The sequence below is a fragment of the Pelophylax lessonae genome (assembly GCF_965119305.1).
Source record: "Pelophylax lessonae genome assembly, contig: HAP1_SCAFFOLD_1262, whole genome shotgun sequence".
NCBI lineage: Eukaryota > Metazoa > Chordata > Amphibia > Anura > Ranidae > Pelophylax > Pelophylax lessonae.
Window position 1 is genome coordinate 405 of NW_028119125.1, and position 20332 is coordinate 20736.

At 54.3% G+C, this 20332-nt stretch overlaps 1 protein-coding gene across 1 annotated transcript; it reads left to right on the top strand.

Annotated features, from left to right (window-relative positions):
• Positions 1-1667: 1667 nt before the first annotated feature.
• LOC309544147 (regulatory-associated protein of mTOR-like) lies at positions 1668-19491 on the top strand (the record flags this gene model as incomplete). Its single annotated transcript, XM_082276519.1, has 7 exons — positions 1668-1768; positions 3114-3258; positions 10070-10145; positions 10646-10747; positions 12164-12247; positions 13921-14031; positions 19417-19491. Coding segments are annotated over 7 exons (694 nt in total), but the record flags the coding sequence as incomplete, so codon positions are not given.
• Between the last annotated feature and the right edge of the window lie 841 nt (positions 19492-20332).

Genomic DNA, 20332 nt, shown 5'->3' on the forward strand with positions numbered 1-20332 from the left:
CCGCCCCTACAGCCGTCCGTACACCCCTCCAGCCGTCCGTACACCCCTCCAGCCGTCCGTACACCCCTACAGCCGTCCGTACACCCCTACAGCCGTCCGTACACCCCTACAGCTGTCCGTACACCCCTACAACCAGCCAGCCACCCACACACCCCTACAGCCATCCTTACACCCCTACTGCCGGCCGTAAACCCCTGCAGCCGTTCTTACACCCCTACAGCCGTCCATACACCCCTACAGCCAGCCACCCGTACACCCCTACAGCCAGCTACCCACCCACCCCTACAGCCGTCCTTACACCCCTACAGCAGTCCTTACACCCCTACAATCAGCCAGTCACCCACCCCTACAGCCGTCCTTACACCCCTCCAGCCATCCGTACACCCCTACAGCCGTCCTTAAACCCCTACAGCCGTCCTTACGCCCCTACAGCCGTCCTTACGCCCCTACAGCCGTCCTTACGCCCCTACAGCCGTCCTTACGCCCCTACAGCCGTCCTTACGCCTCTACAGCCGTCCTTACGCCCCTACAGCCGTCCTTACGCCCCTACAGCCGTCCTTACGCCCCTACAGCCGTCCTTACGCCCCTACAGCCGTCCTTACGCCCCTACAGCCGTCCGTACACCCCTACAGCTGTCCGTACACCCCTACAACCAGCCAGCCACCCACACACCCCTACAGCCGTCCTTACGCCCCTACAGCCGTCCTTACGCCCCTACAGCCGTCCTTACGCCCCTACAGCCGTCCTTACGCCCCTACAGCCGTCCTTACGCCCCTACAGCCGTCCGTACACCCCTACAGCTGTCCGTACACCCCTACAACCAGCCAGCCACCCACACACCCCTACAGCCGTCCTTACGCCCCTACAGCCGTCCTTACGCCCCTACAGCCGTCCTTACGCCCCTACAGCCGTCGTTACACCCCTACAGCCGTCTGTACACCCCTCCAGCCAGCCACCCATCCCTACAGCCATCCTTACACCCCTACAGCCGGCTGTAAACCCCTGCAGCCGTTCTTACACCCCTAAAGCCGTCCATACACCCCTACAACCAGCCACCCGTACACCCCTACAGCCAGCCACCCACCCACCCCTACAGCCGTCTGTACACCCCTCCAGCCACCCACCCACCCCTACAGCCATCCGTACACCCCTTCAGCCGGCCACCCACACCTACAATCGTCTTTACAGAAGGTTTTTATAGTCAAAGCTTTACTGAAGAAGCTGAAGTTGGAATCTGATTGGCTGCCATGCAAAGCTGCACCAGATTCTGCACTCTCCAGGCTTAGTAAATAAACCTCAAAGTGTCTATAAAGAGTCTGCGAGAGATCAGCAGTAAGAAAGGATGGGAAAATAAAAGACAAAGCGAGATACACGGTGACTTGGGAAGTAAATGTCATTAAGTTGCAGTTTAGATTTTCTTTAAATAAAACATTAAAATAGTAAATCAGAACAGGAGGTGAAAATGTTCCGGCTTCCTATTGGTGGGTTACAGATCTTAGCTGGTCTGATGTTTCTAAGCTCGGAGTCCTCGCTGGGGAATCGGTGTCAGTGATTGGATTTGTGACCCCCGTCCCTCCTGTCAGGTCGCAGTCCCCAGTGGGAAGCACTCGGCCACCACGGAGGTAATTGTATTTCCTTCCCTCTCATGTCTGTCTTCTCCTCCTCAGGATTCCGGGACGATTGAATGACAGGCGCACTCCTCTGGGAGAACTCAACTGGATCTTCACCGCAATTACCGACACCATCGCATGGAACGTCCTGCCGAGAGGTACGCAAATACTGGCCGTCACTGCGCGCCTGCTGACATCTGCACACCGCTTCCCTCCGCCATATTGTATCCGGGAAGACTTCTCATTGGCCACTGTTCCAGCTCCCCGACCCAAATCCCACAATTACATACCAATGAGAATAGTTACAGCAAGGGCCCCTCCTCTGCTTAAAACTGAGGGCCCCTCCTCTGCTTAAAACTGAAGGGCCCTCAGGTAAGTACACAGGGGACCCTGACAGCTCATCACCCTAGAGGTAAGTACAGGGGACCCTGACAGCTCATCACCCTAGAGGTAAGTACAGGGGACCCTGACAGCTCATCACCCTAGAGGTAAGTACAGGGGACCCTGACAGCTCATCACCCCCAGAGGTAAGTACTGGGGACCCTGACAGCTCATCACCCCCAGAGGTAAGTACTGGAGACCCTGACAGCTCATCACCCCCAGAGATCAGTACAGGGGACCCTGACAGCTCATCACCCTAGAGGTAAGTACTGGAGACCCTGACAGCTCATCACCCCCAGAGGTAAGTACTGGAAGGGGGAGGGGGCAGGGTGTGTTGTAGGCTGTTTACATTTTTTCTGAAAAGGTGAACAAACACTTTAAAGTTCAGGGTGTCACCCCGTTCTTGGTGTCAGTCTGCACATGTGTTAATACTTGGATTCCCATGGCTGGGGGTGTGAATTGTCGGGGTGTCCTGTTCAGTGATGGTGGTTGTACGGTGAGGTAGGTGGCCTCTCTCATGCCTCTTGTGAACCAGTTGTCTTCTCTCTCCAAAATGTGGTCCTCATTGTCCTCAAAAAAAGATCATTTTTCCTGTAAGTGGGTGTAAACTTCTGATAGCGTGTACTTAGGCCCCTCCCCCCAGGCACACACAGCAGGTGATTGACAGCCTTCGGTGTGTATGTTTCCCTATGAGACTGTGTAGAGGGGGGAGGGGGGGTGCCTATTCCCTCCACTCAGATTACACTCTCCGCCCTATGCTTTGCAGGGTGTGACATCAGATCCCCGCCCCCTGAGAAATGCTGTGTCAATTCTGGACTTTGAACGGATGTAGAGGAGAGCGGGCTACAGATGAACGAGTACAACTCATGTAGGAGGATTTGTCTCCTCTCTGTGTATCACCTGATGCCGGTCACTGCACTGGGGATATAGTGGGGTTACACCCACTATAAGTCTGTAGAATTTTCCCTCACTTCCTCTTGTGTTCAGGACAGGAAATCTTTGAGAAATCGGGAAGCCGGAGAGCTCCTCCCCCGCTGTATCCGGAACCGGCTTTAGATTCAGTCTAGCAGCTCCATAGAAGGGAAGATTTCTCTGGTGATCCGGATCTCTTTTCTCTCTCAGATCTCTTCCAGAAGCTTTTCCGGCAAGACCTGCTGGTGGCCAGCCTCTTCCGCAACTTCCTATTGGCTGAGAGGATTATGAGGTCTTACAATTGTACGCCTGTCAGCAGTCCTCGGCTGCCGCCCACCTACATGCATGCCATGTGGTAAGTCCTTACAGTCGGCTTCTTTATTAAAGTATCTTTGTTGTTTTTTTGTTCTCAAAGGAGTTGTAAAGGCAGAAGGTGCATTCTATGCATAAAGATAAAAAGCCTTCTGTGTGCCCCTCCCCCCCCCTAAAACTCACCTGAACCCCATCTCTATCCAGCGATGTCCACCAGTCCGGGACTCTCCCTCCTGATTGGCTAAGACACCACCGTGGCACCATTGGTATCTGGACACAGGGAGCGGCAACTTGGCTCGGGTGCCCCCATAGCAAGCTGCTTGTGTGGGGGGACTCGACAAGAGGGAGGGGCCTAGGAGCAGGGAAGACCGACCCGAGAAGAGGAGGATCCCGGGCTGCTCTGCAAAACCAACTGCCCAGAGGAGGGAAGTATAAAACACGAGACTTTACAATCACTTGAATTAAAACTCTAAAAGTTTAAAGCCCCTCCTCTGGCATATTTGGCACCTTTTACAGCCCCTCCCTGAGCCGGGCGTATGAGTAGGCAGCCCCTCCCTGAGCCGGGCGTATGAGTAGGCAGCCCCTCCCTGAGCCGGGCGTATGGGTAGGCAGCCCCTCCCTGAGCCGGGCGTATGGGCAGGCAGCCCCTCCCTGAGCCGGGCGTATGGGTAGGCAGCCCCTCCCTGAGCCGGGCGTATGGGTAGGCAGCCCCTCCCTGAGCCGGGCGTATGGGTAGGCAGCCCCTCCCTGAGCCGGGCGTATGGGTAGGCAGCCCCTCCCTGAGCCGGGCGTATGGGTAGGCAGCCCCTCAGCGGAGGAGGGGCTCGGTACAGCCATGACGGGCAGCGGAGGAGGGGCTCGGTACAGCCATGACGGGCAGCGGAGGAGGGGCTCGGTACAGCCATGACGGGCAGCGGAGGAGGGGCTCGGTACAGCCATGACGGGCAGCGAAGGAGGGGCTCGGTACAGCCATGACAGGCAGCGGAGGAGGGGCCAGGTACAGTCATGACGGGCAGCGGAGGAGGGGCTCGGTACAGCCATGACGGGCAGCGGAGGAGGGGCTCGGTACAGCCATGACGGGCAGCGAAGGAGGGGCTCGGTACAGCCATGACGGGCAGCGGAGGAGGGGCCAGGTACAGTCATGACGGGCAGCGGAGGAGGGGCTCGGTACAGCCATGACAGGCAGCGGAGGAGGGGCTCGGTACAGCCATGACAGGCAGCGGAGGAGGGGCTCGGTACAGCCATGACAGGCAGCGGAGGAGGGGCTCGGTACAGTCATGACAGGCAGCGGAGGAGGGGCTCGGTACAGCCATGACAGGCAGCGGAGGAGGGGCTCGGTACAGCCATGACAGGCAGCGGAGGAGGGGCTCGGTACAGCCATGACAGGCAGCGGAGGAGGGGCTCGGTACAGTCATGACAGGCAGCGGAGGAGGGGCTCCAATGTCCACTCCTCGGATTTTATTGAAATGTCGATGTAAGCCAGATTCTCTTCCATGTAATCTGCCGCCCCTCCCCCGTCTCTATTGATGAGACTTCCGCTGGAAATATGCTTTTTCGGAGATTACCATCAGAGGACAACATTGATTTTTCATCGTTTTTCTTAGAAGTCTTTAAAAGGAGATTTTCCTTTAATCTTGGCGAGTGAAACGCAATCCGCTGTCACTCAGCGCCTTCCGGAACGCGGCAATGTCACCTTGGGAGCAAATCCAGTGACCTGAATATCGGGGATTATGTCCGCCGCTGTGATCACAGGAGAGTCACACACAGGGGATAGGGGGCGGCGCCCTGAATGGCCTCCATTCCTCTGCTGAGATCCCCCAAATCCGGAGCGCACCCCGGATACGGATCTGCCGACACCCCAGATCCTCCTTCCAGCACCGTGTCCCCCCCTCCCCCCCTCCCCCCCCGGGCTTCAATGTGATCACAAATTCACCCCCTTCTACTTCTAATATACCACAAATCCTATACACAAAATACATCTCATTATTCACCTATATACATTCACATATATACACTCCTATATACACATTCCTATATACACTCCTATATACACACTCCTATATACACACTCCCATATACACACTCCCATATACACACTCCTATATACACACTCCTATATACACACTCCCATATACACACTCCCATATACACATTCCTATATACACCCTCCTATATACACCCTCCTATATACACACTCCCATATACACACTCCTATATACACACTCCCATATACACACTCCTATATACACACTCCTATATACACACTCCTATATACACACTCCTATATACACACTCCTATATACACCCTCCCATATACACACTCCCATATACACACTCCTATATACACACTCCCATATACACACTCCTATATACACACTCCTATATACACACTCCCATATACACACTCCTATATACACACTCCTATATACACACTCCTATATACACACTCCTATATACACACACTCCTATATACACACTCCTATATACACACCCCCATATACACACTCCTATATACACCCTCCCATATACACACTCCCATATACACACTCCTATATACACACTCCCATATACACACTCCTATATACACACTCCTATATACACACTCCCATATACACACTCCTATATACACACTCCTATATACACACTCCTATATACACCCTCCCATATACACACTCCCATATACACACTCCTATATACACACTCCTATATACACTCCCATATACACACTCCTATATACACTCCCATATACACACTCCCATATACACACTCCTATATATACACTCCCATGTACACAGTACCATGTACACACTCCTATATATACACTCCTATATATACACTCCCATGTACACAGTACCATGTACACACTCCTATATATACACACTCCTATATACACACTCCCATATACACACTCCCATATACACACTCCTATATACACACACTCCTATATACACACTCCTATATACACACTCCCATATACACACTCCCATATACACACTCCATTATACACACTGCTATATACACTCCTATATACACACTCCTATATACACACTCCTATATACACACTCCTATATACACACTCCCATATACACACTCCCATATACACACTCCCATATACACACTCCTATATACACACACTCCTATATACACACTCCTATAAACACACTCCCATATACACACTCCTATATATACACTCCTATATATACACACTCCTATATACACTCTCCTATATACACACACTCCTATATACACACTCCTATATACACACTCCTATATACACACTCCTATATACACACTCCCATATACACACTCCTATATATACACTCCCATGTACACAGTACCATGTACACACTCCTATATATACACTCCCATGTACACAGTACCATGTACACACTCCTATACACACACTCCCATATACACACACTCCTATATACACACTCCTATATACACACTCCCATATACACACTCCTATATACACACACTCCTATATACACACTCCCATATACACACTCCCATATACACACTCCCATATACACACTCCTATATACACACTCCCATATACACACTCCTATATACACACACTCCTATATACACACACTCCTATATACACACTCCCATATACACACTCCCATATACACACTCCCATATACACACTCCTATATACACACTCCCATATACACACTCCTATATATACACTCCTATATACACACTGCTATATACACACTCCTATATACACACACTCCTATATACACACTCCCATATACACACTCCTATATATACACTCCTATACACACACTCCTATATATACACTCCCATATACACACTCCTATATACACACTGCTATATACACACTCCTATATACACACTCCTATATACACACTGCTATATACACACTCCTATATACACACTCCTATATATACACACTCCTATATACACACTCCTATATACACACTCCCATATACACACTCCTATATATACACTCCCATATACACACTCCTATATACACACTCCTATATACACACTCCTATATACACACTCCTATATACACACTCCCATATACACACACTCCTATATACACACTCCTATATACACCCTCCCATATATACACTCCTATATACACACTGCTATATACACACTGCTATATACACACTCCTATATACACACTCCCATATACACACACTCCTATATACACACACTCCTATATACACACTCCTATATACACACTCCTATATACACACTCCTATATACACACACTCCTATATACACACACTCCTATATACACACACTCCTATATACACACACTCCTATATACACAATCCTATATACACAATCCTATATACACACTCCTATATACACACTCCTATATACACACTCCTATATACACACTGCTATACACACTCCTATATACACACTCCTATATACACACACTCCTATATACACACACTCCTATATACACACACTCCTATATACACAATCCTATATACACAATCCTATATACACACTCCTATATACACACTCCTATATACACACTCCTATATACACACTGCTATACACACTCCTATATACACACTCCTATATACACACACTCCTATATACACACACTCCTATATACACACACTCCTATATACACAATCCTATATACACAATCCTATATACACACTCCTATATACACACTCCTATATACACACTCCTATATACACACTGCTATATACACTCCTATACACACACTCCTATATACACAATCCTATATACACAATCCTATATACACACTCCTATATACACACTCCTATATACACACTCCTATATACACACTCCTATATACACACTCCTATATACACACTCCCGGTTGGCCCTTATGAGGGGAGAGGATCTCCGCAGCCTCTTGGGGGGGGGGGAGGGGATTAGGCAGAAGGGGCCCGGTTGGCCCTTATTAGATGGGAGGATCTCCCCAGCACCTAGGGAGGGGGACAGAAGGGGCCCGGTTGGCCCTTATGAGGGGAGAGGATCTCCGCAGCAGCCGGATGTTTTCCCTCCTGGGGAGTAAATCACTCGCCGGCTGATAATTCCAGAGCTATAAATAGATCATCCCGCCCATCAGAGCATTTCGATCGCTAATCTTCATCGATCGGGATTATTTACCCCCTCAGTGCCAGGACTTTCCCCTCCATTATTGGTGTCACCGGAGCGGCACCGGTTTTGATTTATTTGAAGGTTTTGGGTTTAGCTACACCCAGCCAAAGCGTGTCACCAGGACAGGAAGTGATAGAGGCAGAGATGCTAAAAGGGGGGGTTAGAATGTGCTTTGGTGACAACATCATCCTCTCATTTCCTGTCCTGGTGTCACAGGGATTGAACATCAGGAGAGGACCCTAGCATACACAAATCGCTTCTATTTATAACAAGTCAGAGAACTGTGTGAGTTCACATGGCCACACCCCTCTGACAGCTGAACCCTGCTGACATGTGGCCACGCCCCTGCTGGCATGTGGCGGCGCCCCTGCTGATGTGGCCACACCTCTCCGGGGGCTCCGGCGCTGTGCGGAGGGGTCTGGTGATGTGCGCAGGGGTCCGGCCGTGTGTAGAGCGGTCCGGCAGTGTGCGGGGGGGGGTGTCCGACGATGTGTGGAGGAATGTGGGAGGGGTCCGGCCATGTGTAGAGAGGTCCGGCGGGGGTCCGACGGTGGTGTGCGGGAGGGGTATGGCGGGGTGCGGGAGGGGCCTGGCGGGGTGCAGGAGGGGCCTGGCGATGTGCGCAGGGGTCCAGCCGTGTGTAGAGCGGTCCGGCAGTGTGCGGGGGGGTGTCCGACGATGTGTGTGGAGGAGTGCGGGGGGGGGGGTCCGGCCATGTGTAGAGACGTCCGGCAGTGTGCGGGAGGGGTCCGGCGGTGTGTGCGGGAGGGGTCTGGCGGTGTGTGGGAGGGGTCTGGCGGTGTGCGGGATGGGTCCAGCAGTGTGCGGGAGGGGTCCAGCAGTGTGCGGGAGGGGTCCGGCCATGTGTAGAGAGGTCTGGGGGGGGGAGGGGTCTGGCGGTGTGTGCGGGAGGGGTCTGGCGGTGTGTGCGGGAGGGGTCCGGCGGTGTGCGGGAGGGGTCCGGCGGTGTGTGCGGGGGAGGGGTCCGGCGGTGTGCGGGGGAGGGGTCCGGCGGTGTGCGGGGGAGGGGTCCGGCGGTGGTGTGCGGGAGGGGTCCGGCGGTGTGCGGGAGGGGTCCGGCGGTGTGTGCGGGAGGGGTCCGGCGGTGTGTGCGGGAGGGGTCCGGCGGTGTGCGGGGGAGGGGTCCGGCGGTGTGTGCGGGGGAGGGGTCCGGCGGTGTGTGCGGGGGAGGGGTCCGGCGGTGTGCGGGAGGGGTCCGGCGGTAAATATTACACCTCTCACTCTCCTCCCCTCCTCTGACTGTGAAAGGATTTGGGGTGTCGGTGGGATTGGGAAGAGAAGACGTCACGTTTGGGGGGATAGCAGAAGTCTGTGGGGGGTCCTCTGACCCATCATATTACCTGGATGTCAGAGATCAGAGGAAGTTGTGATGTCATACCTCCTCCATCTACCATGCTGGATTGATGGCCCCCCTTCTCCAAATATGGCCCCAGTAAGGGAACTTGAGGGTGAAGGTGAGTATATCTTGTGTGGGATGGAGGGGGGGGGGGGCGGTAATAATTGCACAGAGATAAAATGTAGGTTTTTATCTTTTTTTTTCGAACTGAAGTTATCGCCAACAGCCCCCCCCCCATGCCAAGGCCCCTCATTAATATGGGGAAGGGGTGGTAGGTGGCCAATATAAACGCATTCAGTGCTCCATGAATCAGGATGATGAATGTTTCTCATTATTATTCGATCGTCATTCGTCTCTCTCTTCCCTGCAGGCAGGCGTGGGATCTGGCCGTTGATATTTGTCTTTCTCAGCTGCCGACCATCATAGAAGAGGGCACGGCCTTCCAGGTAAGAGGGGGGGGGGGGTCAGTCCTCCCACATGGAGGCCGGGGGGGGGGTCAGTCCTCCCACATGAAGGCTGGGGGGGGGTCATTCCTCCCACACGGAGAATATTGGGTTTAGTCCTCCCACATGGGGGGGGGGGTCAGTCCTCCCACATGGAGGCTGGGGGGGGGTCAGTCCTCCCACATGGGGGCGAGGGGGGTCATTCCTCCCACATGGAGAATATTGGGGTCAGTCCTCCCACATGGGGGGGGTCAGTCCTCCCACATGGGGGCGAGGGGGGTCAGTCCACCCACATGGGGGGGGTCAGTCCTCCCACATGGAGGCTGGGGGGGGGGGGTCAGTCCTCCCTTATGGGGGCGGGGGGGGTCAGTCCTCCCTTATGGGGGCGGTGGGGGTCAGTCCTCCCTTATGGGGGCGGGGGGGGGTCAGTCCTCCCACATGGGGGCGGGGGGGGGTCAGTCCTCCCACATGGTAGCCTCTCACATCCTGTGTCCCTCTTACAGCACAGCCCGTTCTTCGCTGAACAGCTGACGGCATTTCAGGTCTGGCTGACGATGGGCGTGGAGAACCGAAACCCACCGGAGCAACTGCCGATTGTTCTGCAGGTAGGGGCCACGTTCTCACACTACCTCCCCTTCCTAACTGACAGGCCTCGTTCACACGGGCATACTACAGCATACACCCACATGGGGGCAGTGTTTGGGCTATGGGGATGTGCAGGCCATCCTATTTATGTCCATTGGGTCACAGCACTGCTCTCACTTTAACATGCGTGTGGGTGCCCAGCCCTCAATGCACACAGTCTGTGTTCAGAGACATGCACCCACACAATGTCTGACTAGGAGCAATGGTTGTCTGCGCAGCCACTGCATCCCAACTGACGTAAATGCCTGCATGGGGGTGCACAGGAAAACGGAGCATCTCCATGCAGGAAACCACACCCTCACACGGGTGTACACATAGGGTGAGGCGGTCGCCATTTGTACGAGGCCATAATACCTGAGCGCTATCCTTCCATTAATCCATAGATGGGGTGTGACACCTAAGTGTATATTGACACCCGACCTATAGTCCTTCAGAGTTGTCTTTTCACACCAAGCCTCTCTATCGGCTCTCTGTGGGGTATGGGCTGTCTGTGGGGTATGGGCTGTCTGTGGGGTATGGGCTGTCTGCGGGGTATGGGCTGTCTGCGGCGTATGGGCTGTCTGCGGCGTATGGGCTGTCTGCGGCGTATGGGCTGTCTGCGGGGTATGGGCTGTCTGCGGGGTATGGGCTGTCTGTGGGGTATGGGCTGTCTGTGGGGTATGGGCTGTCTGTGGCGTATGGGCTGTCTGCGGGGTATGGGCTGTCTGCGGGGTATGGGCTGTCTGCGGGGTATGGGCTGTCTGCGGGGTATGGGCTGTCTGCGGGGTATGGGCTGTCTGCGGGGTATGGGCTGTCTGCGGGGTATGGGCTGTCTGCGGGGTATGGGCTGTCTGCGGGGTATGGGCTGTCTGCGGGGTATGGGCTGTCTGCGGGGTATGGGCTGTCTGCGGGGTATGGGCTGTCTGCGGGGTATGGGCTGTCCGCGGGGTATGGTCTGTCTGCGGGGTATGGTCTGTGTGCGGGGTATGGTCTGTGTGCGGGGTATGGTCTGTGTGCGGGGTATGGGCTGTGTGCGGGGTATGGGCTGTCTGCGGGGTATGGTCTGTGTGCGGGGTATGGGCTGTCTGCGGCTTATCGGCTCTGTGCGGGCTGTCTGCGGCTTATCGGCTCTGTGCGGCGTATCGGCTCTGTGCGGCTTATCGGCTCTGTGCGGCGTATCGGCTCTGTGCGGCGTATCGGCTCTGTGCGGCGTATCGGCTCTGTGCGGCGTATCGGCTCTGTGCGGCGTATCGGCTCTGTGCGGCGTATCGGCTCTCTGCGGCGTATCGGCTCTCTGCGGCGTATCGGCTCTCTGCGGCGTATCGGCTGTCTGTGGTTTTCTTTCCTCTAATTGGACATTTTGGCTGGCTGTGCTCTGACTTTTTTTTCTTTCTCAGGTGTTGCTGAGTCAGGTTCATCGCCTGCGCGCCCTGGACCTGCTGGGACGATTCCTGGACCTGGGACCCTGGGCCGTCAGCCTGGTGAGTGTCTGTGCTGTGATTGGTAGATGGATCTTGCTGTACACAGTGACTGAACACCAATGACTTGATTTAGAGTGAATGCTGATGACCACAAAGGTCACCTCCTAAATAATTGCAGAGAACCTTTTTAAACCCTGTATAATAATTGTTATAGAACAGCTGACATTGGATATTTCAGAGATTTAGAGGTGCTAGAGAGTGCGCGGCCCATGGAATGCCCAGCCCAGAGAGTGCGCAGCCCATAGAATGATCAGCCAAGAGAGTGCGCAGCCCAGAGAGTGCTCGGCCCATGGAGTGCGCGGCCCATAGAATGATCAGCCCAGAGAGTGGGCAGCCCAGAGAGTGGGCAGCCCAGAGAGTGCGCAGCCCAGAGAGTGCGCAGCCCAGAGAGTGCGCAGCCCAGAGAGTGCGCAGCCCAGAGAGTGGGCAGCCCAGAGAGTGCGCAGCCCAGAGAGTGCGCAGCCAATGGAATGCGCAGCCCATAGAGTGATCGGCCCATGGAGTGCGCGGCCCAGAGAGTGCACAGCCCAAACAGGTGCATGGCCCATGGAATGCCCAGCCCAGAGAGTGTGCTGCCCATGGATTTCACAGCCCAGGGAGTGCGCAGCCCGGAGAGTGCATGTCCCATTGAATGATCAGCCAAGAGAGTGCCCGGCCCAGAGAGTGCGCAGCCCATAGAATGATCAGCCAAGAGAGTGCCCGGCCCATGGAATGCCCGGCCCGGAGCGTGGGCTGCCCATGGATTTCACAGCCCAGGGAGTGTGCAGCCCAGAGAGTGCGTGGCCCATGGATTTTGCGGCCCATGGAATGCCCGGCCCAGAGAGTGTGTTGCCCATGGATTTCACAGCCCACGGATTTCACAGCCCACAGAGTGCGCAGCCCATGGAGTGCAGGGTCCATGGAATGCCTGGCCCGGAGAGTGTGCGGGCCAATGGAATGCCTGGCCCAGAGAGTGCGCGGGCCAATGGAATGCCTGGCCCAGAGAGTGTGCGGGCCAATGGAATGCCTGGCCCAGAGAGTGCGCGGGCCAATGGAATGCCTGGCCCAGAGAGTGCGCGGGCCAATGGAATGCCTGGCCCAGAGAGTGCGCGGGCCAATGGAATGCCTGGCCCAGAGAGTGTGCGGGCCAATGGAATGCCCGGCACAGAGAGTACGCGGGCCAATGGAATGCCCGGCACAGAGAGTGCGCAACCCAGGTGTGACGGGAACCGTTCAGCACCCTACATGAGTGTTTCCGTCAGTATACCGCTTCCGCCAGTTTGGACATAGGAACCAGATATTATAGCTGCAGCATACAAGACTAGCCGACAAATAGCTTGTATGAGAACTGGAACTCTTTATTGAAACCTCACACAGAATGTATAGTACACCGGGTCAGGTGAGGCAGATCGCATTACTGTATGCAAAGGAAATTGTATAAAATATAACTAAGGAACAACCAACATATACTATAAACATGAAGTTAAACAACTAGCCACCCAGACAATGTTGTGATTAATCAGAGATCCCCCCACCCCACCAGGTCAGACCTCCAGCCCAGTCACATCCAAGGTCATCTAGTGAGGTTTATGCCACACAAGAATCATTTTTTGTATGTTCGAGCAGAAAATCTGAGAGGTGTTTTCCTGGGTCAGCAGTGGCAGGTTTTATCCTGTTGTCTTTTCTCCTTGCAGGCGCTATCGGTGGGAATCTTCCCCTATGTCCTGAAACTACTGCAGAGCTCAGCACGGGAGCTCCGCCCACTCCTCGTCTTCATCTGGGCCAAAATCCTGGCCGTGGACAGTGTAAGTGGAGGCCTCCTACCAAATAAGTCTAGAAGGATTTCTCAGACCTTCACCCGACAGCCAGACAAGTCTAGAAGGGCTTTCCAGACCTTCAACCGACAGCCAGACAAGTCTAGAAGGGCTTTCCAGACCTTCAACCGACAGCCAGACAAGTCTAGAAGGGCTTTCCAGACCTTCAACCGACAGCCAGACAAGTCTAGGAGGGCTTCTCAGACCTCTGGACAGCAGACAAGTCTAGGAGGGCTTCTCAGACCTCTGGACAGCAGACAAGTCTAGGAGGGCTTCTCAGACCTCTGGACAGCAGACAAGTCTAGGAGGGCTTCTCAGACCTTCTCTGGACAGCCAGACAAGTCTAGGAGGGCTTCTCAGACCTTTCTCCGGACAGCCAGACAAGTCTAGGAGGGCTTCTCAGACCTTCAACCGACAGCCAGACAAGTCTAGCAGGGCTTCTCAGACCTTCTCCGGACAGCCAGACAAGTCTAGGAGGGCTTCTCTGGACAGCCAGACAAGTCTAGGAGGGCTTCTCAGACCTTCTCCGGACAGCCAGACAAGTCTAGGAGGGCTTCTCAGACCTTCTCCGGACAGCCAGACAAGTCTAGGAGGGCTTCTCAGACCTTCTCCGGACAGCCAGACAAGTCTAGGAAGGCTTCTCAGACCTCTGGACAGCCAGACAAGTCTAGGAGGGCTTCTCAGACCTCCTCCGGACAGCCAGACAAGTCTATGAGGGCTTCTCAGACCTTCACCCGACAGCCAGACAAGTCTAGGAGGGCTTCTCAGACCTTCAACCGACAGCCAGACAAGTCTAGGAGGGCTTCTCAGGCCTTCAACCGACAGCCAGACAAGTCTAGGAGGGCTTCTCAGACCTTCTCCGGACAGCCAGACAAGTCTAGGAGGGCTTCTCAGGCCTTCAACCGACAGCCAGACAAGTCTAGGAGGGCTTCTCAGACCTTCTCCGGACAGCCAGACAAGTCTAGGAGGGCTTCTCAGACCTTCTCCGGACAGCCAGACAAGTCTAGGAGGGCTTCTCAGACCTTCTCTGGACAGCCAGACAAGTCTAGGAGGGCTTCTCAGACCTTCTCTGGACAGCCAGACAAGTCTAGGAGGGCTTCTCAGACCTTCTCTGGACAGCCAGACAAGTCTAGGAGGGCTTCTCAGACCTTCAACCGACAGCCAGACAAGTCTAGGAGGGCTTCTCAGACCTTCAACCGACAGCCAGACAAGTCTAGGAGGGGAGGGCTTCTCAGACCTTCTCTGGACAGCCAGACAAGTCTAGGAGGGCTTCTCAGACCTTCTCCGGACAGCCAGACAAGTCTAGAAGGATTTCTCAGACCTTCAACCGACAGCCAGACAAGTCTAGGAGGGCTTCTCAGACCTTCTCCGGACAGCCAGACAAGTCTAGGAGGGCTTCTCAGACCTTCAACCGACAGCCAGACAAGTCTAGGAGGGCTTCTCAGACCTTCAACCGACAGCCAGACAAGTCTAGGAGGGCTTCTCAGACCTTCTCCGGACAGCCCTTCATTTTATCTGAGATGCAAAAGATGGCCAGTGGCCTCCTCACCATCACTCCTATATAATCCCATGAGCAGTAATATGGAGTGGCCCCTCTCCTGCAGCTATACCATCCCCCACTCTTCTGGGAAGGCTCCACAAGATGTTGGAGGGTGTCTGTGGGAATTCTTGCCCATATGTGAGGTCGGGGTACTGATGGTGGATGAGAAGGCCTGGTTCACACGTTGGGCACAAAAAAAAACATGACTTGGCCTGCAGTCCATCTCAAAAGCTTTCAGTAAGGATGAGGTGAGGAGTTTCTCCGCTCGTCTAGGAAGACTTTTGACAAGACTGTGGATTGTGTCAGGTGTTGAGGAGGGGTGAGGTCAGGTGATCCGTAAGGGGTGAGGTCAGGTGATCAGTAGGGGGCGAGGTCAGGCAATCAGTAGGGGGCGAGGTCAGGCAATCAGTAGGGGGTGAGGTCAGGCAATCAGTAGGGGGCGAGGTCAGGCAATCAGTAGGGGGTGAGGTCAGGCAATCAGTAGAGGGTGAGGTCAGGCGATATGAGGTCAGGCGATATGAGGTCAGGCGATCTGAGGTCAGGCGATCTGAGGTCAGGCGATCTGAGGTCAGGTCAGGCGATGAGTAGGGGGTGAGGTCAGGCGATGAGTAGGGGGTGAGGTCAGGCGATGAGTAGGGGGTGAGGTCAGGCGATCAGTAGGGGGTGAGGTCAGGCGATCAGTAGGGGGTGAGGTCAGGTGATCAGTAGGGGGTGAGGTCAGGCGATCAGTGGGGGTGAGGTCAGGCGATCAGTGGGGGTGAGGTCAGGCGATCTGAGGTCAGGCGATCTGAGGTCAGGTCAGGCGATGAGTAGGGGGTGAGGTCAGGCGATGAGTAGGGGGTGAGGTCAGGCGATGAGTAGGGGGTGAGGTCAGGCGATCTGAGGTCAGGTCAGGCGATGAGTAGGGGGTGAGGTCAGGCGATGAGTAGGGGGTGAGGTCAGGCGATGAGTAGGGGGTGAGGTCAGGTGATCAGTAGGGGGTGAGGTCAGGCGATCAGTGGGGGTGAGGTCAGGCGATCTGAGGTCAGGTCAGGCAATTAGTAGGGGGTGAGGTCAGGCGATGAGTAGGGGGTGAGGTCAGGCGATGAGTAGGGGGTGAGGTCAGGGGATGAGTAGGGGGTGAGGTCAGGCGATGAGTAGGGGGTGAGGTCAGGCGATGAGTAGGGGGTGAGGTCAGGCGATGAGTAGGGGGTGAGGTCAGGCGATGAGTAGGGGGTGAGGTCGGGCGATCAGTGGGGGGTGAGGTCGGGCGATCAGTGGGGGGTGAGGTCGGGCGATCAGTAGGGGGTGAGGTCAGGAGATCAGTAGGGGGTGAGGTCGGGCGATCAGTAGGGGGTGAGGTCGGGCGATCAGTAGGGGGTGAGGTCGGGCGATCAGTAGGGGGTGAGGTCGGGCGATCAGTAGGGGGTGAGGTCAGGCGATCAGTGGGGGGTGAGGTCAGGAGATCAGTAGGGGTGAGGTCAGGAGATCAGTAGGGGGTGAGGTCAGGCGATGAGTAGGGGGTGAGGTCAGGCGATGAGTAGGGGGTGAGGTCAGGCAATCAGTAGGGGGTGAGGTCAGGCAATCAGTAGGGGGTGAGGTCAGGCAATCAGTAGGGGGTGAGGTCAGGCGATCTGAGGTCAGGTCAGGCGATGAGTAGGGGGTGAGGTCAGGCGATGAGTAGGGGGTGAGGTCAGGCGATGAGTAGGGGGTGAGGTCAGGCGATGAGTAGGGGGTGAGGTCAGGCGATGAGTAGGGGGTGAGGTCAGGCGATGAGTAGGGGGTGAGGTCAGGCGATGAGTAGGGGGTGAGGTCAGGCGATGAGTAGGGGGTGAGGTCAGGCGATCAGTGGGGGGTGAGGTCAGGAGATCAGTAGGGGGTGAGGTCGGGCGATCAGTAGGGGGTGAGGTCGGGCGATCAGTAGAGGTTGAGGTCAGGCGATCAGTAGGGGGTGAGGTCAGGCGATCAGTAGGGGGTGAGGTCAGGCGATCAGTAGGGGGTGAGGTCAGGCGATCAGTGGGGGGTGAGGTCAGGCGATCAGTAGGGGGTGAGGTCAGGCGATCAGTGGGGGGTGAGGTCAGGCGATCATTAGGGGGTGAGGTCAGGCGATCAGTAGGGGGTGAGGTCAGGCGATCAGTAGGGGGTGAGGTCAGGCGATCAGTGGGGGGTGAGGTCAGGCGATCAGTAGGGGGTGAGGTCGGGCGATCAGTAGGGGGTGAGGTCGGGCTATCAGTAGGGGGTGAGGTCAGGCGATCTGAGGTCAGGTCAGGCGATGAGTAGGGGTGAGGTCAGGCGATCAGTAGGGGGTGAGGTCGGGCAATCAGTAGGGGGTGAGGTCGGGCAATCAGTAGGGGATGAGGTCAGGCAATCAGTAGGGGGTGAGGTCGGGCGATCAGTAGGGGGTGAGGTCGAGCGATCAGTAGGGGGTGAGGTCGGGCTATCAGTAGGGGGTGAGGTCAGGCGATCTGAGGTCAGGTCAGGCGATGAGTAGGGGTGAGGTCAGGCGATCAGTAGGGGGTGAGGTCGGGCAATCAGTAGGGGGTGAGGTCGGGCAATCAGTAGGGGATGAGGTCAGGCAATCAGTAGGGGGTGAGGTCAGGCGATCTGAGGTCAGGTCAGGCGATGAGTAGGGGGTGAGGTCAGGCGATCAGTAGGGGGTGAGGTCGGGCGATCAGTAGGGGGTGAGGTCGGGCGATCAGTAGGGGGTGAGGTCGGGCGATCAGTAGGGGGTGAGGTCGGGCAATCAGTAGGGGGTGAGGTCGGGCAATCAGTAGGGGGTGAGGTCGGGCAATCAGTAGGGGGTGAGGTCGGGCAATCAGTAGGGGGTGAGGTCGGGCAATCAGTAGGGGGTGAGGTCGGGCAATCAGTAGGGGGTGAGGTCGGGCAATCAGTAGGGGGTGAGGTCAGGCGATCTGAGGTCAGGTCAGGCGATGAGTAGAGGGTGAGGTCAGGCGATGAGTAGGGGGTGAGGTCAGGCGATGAGTAGGGGGTGAGGTCAGGCGATGAGTAGGGGGTGAGGTCAGGCGATGAGTAGGGGGTGAGGTCAGGCGATGAGTAGGGGGTGAGGTCGGGCGATCAGTAGGGGGTGAGGTCAGGCGATCAGTAGGGGGTGAGGTCAGGCGATCAGTAGGGGGTGAGGTCGGGCGATCAGTAGGGGGTGAGGTCGGGAGATCAGTAGGGGGTGAGGTCGGGCGATCAGTAGGGGGTGAGGTCGGGCGATCAGTAGGGGGTGAGGTCAGGCGATCAGTAGGGGGTGAGGTCAGGCGATCTGAGGTCAGGTCAGGCGATCAGTAGGGGGTGAGGTCGGGCGATCAGTAGGGGGTGAGGTCAGGCGATCAGTAGGGGTGAGGTCAGGCGATCAGTAGGGGGTGAGGTCGGGCGATCAGTAGGGGGTGAGGTCGGGCGATCAGTAGGGGGTGAGGTCGGGCGATCAGTAGGGGGTGAGGTCAGGCGATCAGTAGGGGGTAAGGTCGGGCGATGCTTTTTTTTTTCATGGGGGGCATAGTGATGCTTTGTACATGGGGGGGGGGGGTCACAGTGATGCTTTGTACATGGGAGGGGGGGTCACAGTCCTGCTTTGTACATGGGAGGGGGGTCACAGTCATGCTAGAACAGGAAAGGGTCTTCAAACAGTTACTACAAGGCTGGAAGAGCACAATTATCTCCAATGTCTTGGTATGATGGAGGATTACTGGGACCCTTCACTGGAGACCCCTCAACCTGCCATTGGGGGGTTCACATTCTTGGCCATATAGGCAGGTGTGACAGTCAGGAGTGATATACACGGCACACACAGATCCCGGGAGTGTCCCTGTAACCCATTACAATGAAAAATTCTCTTCTCTTTCGGACTGCAGTCATGCCAAGCAGACTTGGTGAAAGACAACGGGCACAAATATTTCTTGTCTGTCCTGGCAGATCCCTACATGCCGGTAAGTTTGTCATCCTCCATCTAACTATCTCATGATGTAACCTTTTTATTTTTAAAGTGAACCTGTCCTCAACCCAATTCACAGCGGCCTATGAAGCAGATGTTGCCTTCAGGGGAAATACACGTCCGAACGATCTCTGGGGGCGGCACTGAAGAGAAGCCGGGCACACTACAAATACCAATTCCACTATTTACATGAAGATCTGTTTTTGAAAGATTTAAGTCTTTCTAGCAGTTATAGCGGGCATATAATGGATATATAAGGGTTATATAAGAGATATATGATGTACATATAAAGGATATATATAATGGACATATAAGGGATATATAATGGACATATAAGGGATATATAATGGATATATAAGGGATATATATAATGGACATATAAAGGATATATATAATGGACATATAAAGGATATATATAATGGACATATAAAGGATATATATGATGGACATATAAAGGATATATATATAAGGGATATATATGATGGACATATAAGGGATATATAATGGATATATAAGGGATATATATAATGGACATATAAAGGATATATATAATGGACATATAAGGGATATATATGAGGGATATATATAATGGACATATAAAGGAGATATATAAGGGATATATATAAGGGATATATATGATGGACATATAAGGGATATATAAGGGATATATATAATGGACATATAAGGGATATATAATGGACATATGTGTGTGTGTATATATATATATATATATATATATATATATATAATGGACATATAAAGGATATATATGATGGACATATAAGGGACATATAAGGGATATATAATGGACATATAAGTGTATATATATATATAGG